Source organism: Sapajus apella, unplaced genomic scaffold, assembly GCF_009761245.1.
Source record: "Sapajus apella isolate SASKATOON/1434 unplaced genomic scaffold, GSC_monkey_1.0 scaffold133, whole genome shotgun sequence".
In the NCBI taxonomy this organism is placed as follows: Eukaryota; Metazoa; Chordata; class Mammalia; order Primates; family Cebidae; genus Sapajus; species Sapajus apella.
Window position 1 is genome coordinate 1,639,818 of NW_022437073.1, and position 7,980 is coordinate 1,647,797.

General features: G+C 47.1%; 1 protein-coding gene across 5 annotated transcripts; it reads left to right on the top strand.

The window, feature by feature from the left end:
- The first annotated feature begins 2,120 nt into the window (after nt 1-2,120).
- On the top strand, nt 2,121-7,721 carry S1PR1 (sphingosine-1-phosphate receptor 1). 5 transcript variants are annotated; one of them, XM_032262975.1, is made up of 2 exons: nt 2,121-2,549; nt 4,250-7,721. In XM_032262975.1, the coding sequence occupies exon 2, from the start codon at nt 4,415-4,417 to the stop codon at nt 5,555-5,557; it is 1,143 nt and encodes a 380-aa protein (XP_032118866.1). In that variant the 5' UTR covers nt 2,121-2,549; nt 4,250-4,414; the 3' UTR covers nt 5,558-7,721. The 5 variants fall into 5 exon arrangements, with proteins under 5 accessions (XP_032118866.1, XP_032118867.1, XP_032118869.1 ...); XM_032262976.1 differs by having other exon boundaries at nt 2,121-2,442; XM_032262978.1 differs by lacking the exon at nt 2,121-2,549 and adding an exon at nt 2,593-2,876.
- The last annotated feature ends 259 nt before the right edge of the window (nt 7,722-7,980 follow it).

The following is a 7,980-nucleotide window of genomic DNA, read 5'->3' on the forward strand; positions in this document are numbered from 1 at the left end:
TATCACAGTGGTCTGGAGTAGTGGCTAAGAACCTGCAGCCTGTCCCACATTAACCAAGCTGCTTAATATGTCTGGGAGTCAGTTTTCTTGTTTGTAAAATTATAATAATTATAGTATGTAACTTGTAGCATTAAATGAATTAATATGCATAACACTATGTGCAAATATTAAAAGTACAATCTTACATTAGCTATCATAGACAGACAATGAGAGGTTTTGGACATGTCTTCATATACATATGTATACACTGTATGCATATGTACAAAATGAGTAGTTTTAAAAGGACATTCATTAGCATACTTTTATAAGCATTTTGTAGACATGTACAGTCAGGAATGCATGCAAATTTAAAACTTTAAATCTAGAAGTCTGTTTCCCTCCAGGAACACATATTTCAATACCTTAACTGTTTATTGACTGACAGCGTTTGAGCCACCAGACAAGGCATTTGCAGTATTTAGGTTTTGGAACCCAGCTCTGCCACTCACTAGCTGGGAAATCTACCTAGTTGATAGATTTCTACCTATTTGATAGATAGAAATCTACCCAGCTGAAATCATCCTAGTTGTCTGAGTGACACTTCTTGCAACAATAAAATGGCCAGCAATGCTTGCTTACTTCACAGAGCAGTAAGGTTAAACTAATCTAGCACATGCTTGATGCAGACCACGTGTGAAATTTCACTTTGATTCCTTTGGCTTTAAAGAATGCATAAATTAATGTGGGTGGGGGCGGGTGAGGGGGGAATGCCAAGTCCCGCGTTTTGTTGTCCTGGGTAGACGCAACGTATCTCTTCCCCTTTAAGTGAAATAAGTTCTCAAATCCAACTAGGATCTATTCTGGAGTCTTCGAGGACCCTTATCTTAGTTTCCACATTGTACGCACTGTCCTGTTGTTGAAGTTGTGGCTATGTATTGGGGGCGTCGCCGTTGATGAGGGCTTTAAAGCAGCTGTGAGTTAACTGTCACTTCATTTTTTTTTTTTTCGGCAAACAGAAAATCCCAGAAGCCAGGGGTCTGTTGTTTATTCATTCTGCCTCCTTCTGAGTCATTCAGGTACAGGGTGTGTCTGCCAATTGAAACTGCAGAGCGGAGGAAGTTTTTGAGTTCACATCTGCTGGGATGGGAAGGCAGTGCGACCAGGGACTGGGTGGAAACCTTTACAACGGTAGGACAAGGGCAGAAGAGTCCTGAGCTTGTCACGCAGGCAGATCTTACCAAGGCCGCCTCTCAGCCTGACATTCTTAAGTAGCATCTAAGCAAAAGAAAAGGGTGGGTGGGCAAGGTGCTAGTCACGAGATTTGAGGCCTCTGAGTTGACTCCCAAGTAGAATATGAGAGAAGGGTGCCGGCCTCTGCTGGGCAGCTGCAGTTGCTCGGCAGCGCCGGGCCGAGAATCTCCACCTTTGGAAATTCCGGAGCTGCCCCGGCTTTTTTAATCTCTCAGGACTCGGCAGCAGCCCACCTCCTCCAAGTCCTCTCCATTGGCCAGAATCTGGGACACACAGCCTGACTTTGTGCTCAGCTGAATGAGGGAAACCCCTCGCCCAACACCCAAATCGGCGCTGGTTCATTTCTCTGCGCACTCCGGGAAAGCCACTTTCTGCTCCCCAAGACCGCAGTTTCGAGGAGCACCAGGATCTGGGGTGACTGGGGGAGTACAGGAACTTCCCGGTCCATTCTCCCTCCTGGCTGCTTGTCTCCTCCATGCCTCTCGCAGCCCCTTCCCAGCCTTTCCTACCCAGAGCGCCGCCGAGACTCGCTGGGCCACTGCTCTGGTTTTCCGCTGCCCGCGCGAAAGTGGCCCCGGGGAGCTCCCGGCCACCAGCTCAGCACACCGATCCTCCTGGGGCTGCCGGGGGTGTGGGACCAGGGCGGTGCGCTACCAGACGCCGGGCAGTCCTCTGCCAGCTCAGACTTTTCGGGAGAAAAGTTTCCAAAGTCTCGCTACCTCGTTTTTGTTTTCCAAGGGCTCAGGAGAATCCACCGCCCGGGATCAGCGCGTATCTGGGCGAGGGCAGTGATTTATACATTAGAATCCAGGGGTGATCAAGCTCCGCCCCTTCTCTCTCTCTCTCAATCTCTCTCTCTCTCCCTCTCTCTCTCTCTCTCTCTTTTTTTTTTTTTTTTTAATTCTTTCATTTGTTGTTTGGGGAGGAGGGATTCTTCTCTTTTTCTGCCTCTGCCCCAGATCTTTCCTGGACAGTGCGTCTCAGCCGTTCAGATCCGGGGGCCCCCAGCTGGCAAGAGGGCGTGAGGGGTTAAGGCATTAACCCCTCCCAGCCTCTTCCTGAAGCAGCCACCCAGCCTTGGCGCCGCGCTGGGCCACTTCGCCTAGCAGGCAGGGCGCTGGGCGACTTCGCCTAGCAGGCAGGGAATTGGCCGCGGCGAGCGGGACTGGCCATTGGAGTGCTCTGCTGCGGAGGGAGGAGACCCCGACTCGAGTAAGTTTGCGAGAGCACGACGCAGTCAGTCGGGGCAGCAGCAAGATGCAGAGCCAGCCGCGCCGATCCGGGGCTCTCCGAACACAACTTCGCCCTGCTTGAGCGAGGTAGGGGGCGGCGAGCGGCGCGGGACGCGGGCGCCGGGAGCCCAGCTGCGGGAGGGCTTAGGTGTAGAAACGAATTTTTAAGCCGAACGAGGCAAACAAAAACTTTGAAGACATGTATCTCTGGACGCTGAAAATGTGCCTCTATGGGCCACTAAGGAGCCCAACTCGATCGGATTGTTCTTGGGCACTGGTGATTTATGGAGTTTGGAAAAAGGGTTAATTCCCAACTGTGGAACCTACGGGGGTAGGGGCAGTGAAAGCTGCAGTTGGTCGGAGGAGTAGAAGGGAAGGAGCAAAATTTTGGAAATCCTGTAGACAAAGAATATGGTGGGTGATGTGGGGCGTGGGTAATGGCTTAAACTTGCACTGCCCAGGAGCAGGGTGTAAAATTAGTTGGGGGAAATGCGGAGCTTCTTGGTGTGAGCAGCCTCTGCTGTTCGCGGAGTTGCTGGGTTGGCTGTCATCTCTATTACCTCATCTTATTGCACGGCTGCGTTACCTTGAAATATTCAAGCAACTTAGAAGTAGACTTCTGCTGACCAACGTCGTCTTAGAAAGTTAGTTTCTTTGTAACTTTCTAGTCCCAGGAGAGGAGGCAACATGTTGGGGGACTGGAGTAAATAAAACGGCCCACGCAAATTTAGCAATGCACCAGGGAGCAGTTTAATGTGAGTTTCTGAAGAGCAGTTTTGCACTCGAAATTAGAAGTGTGGCAGCATGTATTGTCGCTGTCATGAGTAGTACGCTCTCTTTTGTGTGTGTTTTGGCTAAACTAAACAAAGAGAAAAATATTTATGCAATCAACTAATGTACGAAACTTCTGGGATTTGATGCGATCTCTTATGAATGGTTTTAACTGAATACCTTTAAATTTACTTGCCCTGGCGTGGGGGTGGGGGAGGCGGGGAGAAGAAGAAGCAGAAGAAGAAAGAAAAGGCTGTCGCTTCACGGAGGCGCTAAGCTTTCCTGTTTACTGCAAGGCGGGGCGGGCCTGGCTGCCCACACCTCACTGCGCCCTCGGACCCCAAGCACACCTGCTCCTAGAGAGTTATTAATAGAGCCCCCAAATGACTTACGCTTTCAAATGATTTTCCTGCAAATCTAACTTCTTGCATGGCAATTAGGAGGTGGTGCTCGTCTCTTTGAACTGGGGGGTTGGGGGTGGGCATGGGGCACAGAGGTGTGTGTCTCCGCCCTCAGACTGGCAGTTGAGTCTTTTCCGAGGAGAGACGTGGGCTGGTATTGAGAGTGCAGCTGAGCTGGTGACTGCTTCAGAGAATCTCATGGCTGGAAATCCGGGTGTGGGGTGGTGAGAGGGCAGGAGTGGAGTTAAAATGGGATGTGCTCCTCTAGGTTTTCCATTTCCCCACTCCCTGTTTTCCTTTTCTTTCTTTCTCTTTTTCCTTCTTTTTTTTTTTTTTTTTTTTTTTTGTTAACCCACAGCCAACATCATAATTCCCATTTCCCTTTGGGTGAGTGTGGCCATAGAGTTTCTCCCTCTCTTTTTCTTCCCTCTCTTCCTTTTTTGCCAAAAAAAGTAAGACAAAAAGATAATTTGATTAAAAAAAAATCCCTCTCCCTGACCCAAGTTTCTTTAAAACAAATGAACAGTAACACAATTGGAGCAGTGCCTTAGCTAGAATGAATTATGCCAGTATGCTGTGGCTCTTTCTCTGACTCTGTCCTCTGACTTGTTTAAGGCTGCGGTTTCCGAGGCCCTCTCCAGCCAAGGAAAAGCTACACAAAAAGCCTGGATCACTCATCGAACCACCCCTGCAGCGAGTGAAGAAGGTTCTCTCGCCTCGCCCTCTAGCGTTCGTCTGGAGTAGCGCCATCTCGACTTCCTGGGGACACAGGGTGGCACCATGAGGTCCACCAGCGTCCCGCAGGTCAAGGACCTCCGCAACCTGGTCTCTGACTACGTCAACTATGATATCATCGTCCTGCATTACAACTACACGGGAAAGTTGAATACCAGCGCGGACAAGGACATTAAGCTGACCTCGGTGGTGTTCATTCTCATCTGCTGCTTTATCATCCTAGAGAACATCTTCGTCTTGCTGACCATTTGGAAAACCAAGAAATTTCACCGTCCCATGTACTATTTCATTGGCAATCTGGCCCTCTCAGACCTGTTGGCAGGCGTGGCCTACACAGCTAACCTGCTCTTGTCTGGGGCCACCACCTACAAGCTCACCCCTGCCCAGTGGTTTCTGCGGGAAGGGAGTATGTTTGTGGCCCTGTCTGCCTCCGTGTTCAGTCTCCTCGCCATCGCCATTGAGCGCTATATTACGATGCTGAAGATGAAACTCCACAACGGGAGCAATAATTTCCGCCTCTTCCTGCTGATCAGCGCCTGCTGGGTCATCTCCCTCATCCTGGGCGGCCTGCCCATCATGGGCTGGAACTGCATCAGCACGCTGCCCAGCTGCTCCACCGTGCTACCACTCTACCACAAGCACTATATCCTCTTCTGCACCACGGTCTTCACTCTGCTCCTGCTCTCCATCGTCATTCTGTACTGCAGGATCTACTCCTTGGTCAGGACTCGGAGCCGCCGCCTGACCTTCCGCAAGAACATTTCCAAGGCCAGCCGCAGCTCCGAGAAGTCGCTGGCGCTGCTCAAGACCGTGATCATCGTCCTGAGCGTCTTCATCGCCTGCTGGGCACCGCTCTTCATCCTGCTCCTGCTGGATGTGGGCTGCAAGGTGAAGACCTGCGACATCCTCTTCAGAGCGGAGTACTTCCTGGTGTTAGCTGTGCTCAACTCTGGCAGCAACCCCATCATTTACACTCTGACCAACAAGGAGATGCGCCGGGCCTTCATCCGGATCATGTCCTGCTGCAAGTGCCCGAGCGGAGACTCTGCTGGCAAAATCAAGCGGCCCATCATCGCCGGCATGGAATTCAGCCGCAGCAAATCGGACAACTCCTCCCACCCCCAGAAGGACGATGGGGACAACCCAGAGACCATTATGTCTTCTGGAAACGTCAACTCTTCTTCCTAGAACTGGAAGCTGCCCACCCACCGGAAGCGCTCTTTGCTTGGGCGCTCGCCACCCGTGTTTGGAAGGAAAATCTCTGGGCTTCAATTGCTGCCAGGGAGAAGCCGCTGCCAGCCAGAGGGAGGAAGGGGCAGAATACGAGCAGCCTGGTGGTGCTGGGTGTTGGTGGGTAGAGTTAGTTCCTGTGAACAATGCACTGGGAAGGGTGGAGATCAGGTCCTGGCCTGGAATATATTTCCTCCCCTCGTGGAGCTTTGATTTTGCACTGAGCCAAAGGTCTAGCATTGTCAAGCTCCTAAAGGGTTCATCTGGCCCCTCCTCAAAGACTAATGTCTCCATGCGAAAGCGTCTCTTTGTCTGGAGCTTTTGAGGAGATGTTTTCTTTCACTTCAGTTTCAAACCCAAGTGAGCGTCTGCACTTCTGCTTCTTTAGGGATGCCCCGCGCATCCCGCATCCCACCCTCCCTTCCCCTCATACCCCTCCTCACAGTTCTGTTACTTTATACTTTAACTACCTGACAGTTACCAGAGCTGGGGTTGTGGAGTGATCGGTCATGTATAGCAAGTAGGCTGTGTTGAGTACGTAGGCTGTGGGAAGACGAAGAGGGTTTGGACATGTAAAACAATGTCCTTCGCTGAGGCCAAAGTTTCCATGTAAGCGGGATCCGTTTTTTGGAATTTGGTTGAAGTCACTTTGATTTCTTTAAAAAACATCTTTTCAATGAAGTGTGTTACCGTTTCATATCCATTGCAGCAGAAATCTGCATAAGGAAGTCCACTTTATCTAAATGATATTAGCCAGGATCCTTAGTGTCCTAGGGAAAACGGACAAGCAAAACAAAGTGAAAACTGATGGGATTAACTTTCACAAACCAAGGGAGATTTATTAGCAAATGAGTTTAACAAATATGACATCTGTCTTTGGCACTTTTGTTGATGTTTATTTCTGAATGTTGCGTGATTCATTTCAAGCAACAGCACGGTTGTATTTTGTTGTGTTAAAAGTACTTTTCATGATTGTTGAATGTATTTGTTTCAGCAGAGGTCATTTTATTGGATTTTTCTAACCTGTGTTAACACCATTGAATGTGTATTTCTTAAGAAAATACCACTCTCTTGTGCCCTTAAAAGCATTACTTTAACTGGTAGGGAACTCCAGAAACTTTTCAGTCCAGCTATTCATTAGATAGTAATTGAAGATATGTATAAACATTACAAAGAATAAAAATATGTTACTGCCTCTTTAGTATGGTTTTCAGTGCAATTAAACCAAGAGATGTCTTTTTTAAAAAAAAAATAGTATTTAATAGGTTTCTGACTTTTGTGGATCATTTTGCACATAGCTTTATCAACTTTTAAACATTAATAAACTGATTTTTGTAAAGATCCCTTTGTGAAGAGTATTCTTGAAAATAATTATTGAGTCACTCTATTGGATTGTGTAGTTATTTGGTATCAAAGTTAAGGACAGGTTTCTGTTATTCTTTAAAGGATTATTACCTTAACTAGGGTGCGAAAAAAAAAATGTGGTTTGTTTATAAACCACTCTATCTTTTTCAGGAAGAGAAACTTCAATAAGTTAACACTGAAGAGTAGTAAAGAATGAGATAAAAACCACCATCTTTCTGAATACCACATTGACTAGTAAGTAGAATTGTTTGAGCTTTAAATAGTATTTAAGCCAAATAAATTAAGTACAATACTTCTGTCATCAAATATGGGTTTTTAAAGAAATTACACATAAAAATGTGGATGTAAATCTCAATTATGAGACTAAATCATCATTCAAACCAATCAAAAAAAGCATATATTCTTGGCTTTCACCAACGTGCTAGGGAAGTGGGGTTATGGATATGAACATTAAATCATTTTTTTTTCAGGACACTGTCTTGGCTTCTCCCAGCCTATCTTCTGAACCATATAGAAGTATACAGTATCAGTGAAATAGCTAGCTGTAAAATATGGGCTGAGTGGTATCACACTTTTATCTGAAAACCTTCAGTTCATAGTATCTGAAAGCATGAACACTCTCAGTCATTAATTTTTCCAACTACGAAGTGAAAAGAAGGCACTTTGCAAGCATCATAGACTTACTGTAATAATTCTTGTTTGAGATTATTGTCATCTTTGGGGGGATTAAAGTATTTTCGTGTGTTTGGTGCTCTAATCCTATTGCTACTTTCAGAGTTTGTGCTTTCAAGTGTCATTGAGTATGCACAGGACACAGTTGGAACATGAAGATAAACCTCACCTAATAGAGTAGATGTCATTTCTGGGTAAGGTTAACTGTGGGAAACAGAAATGTGTTCACTAAGGAAACCTTAGGTCACAACCTCCAGTTTCCTGAAGGAAATGCCAAAAACGCTCCAAAGACAAAAGGCTGGAAACGAACTGGAATGTCTCTCTCCATCTGTCTGCTAAGGCGG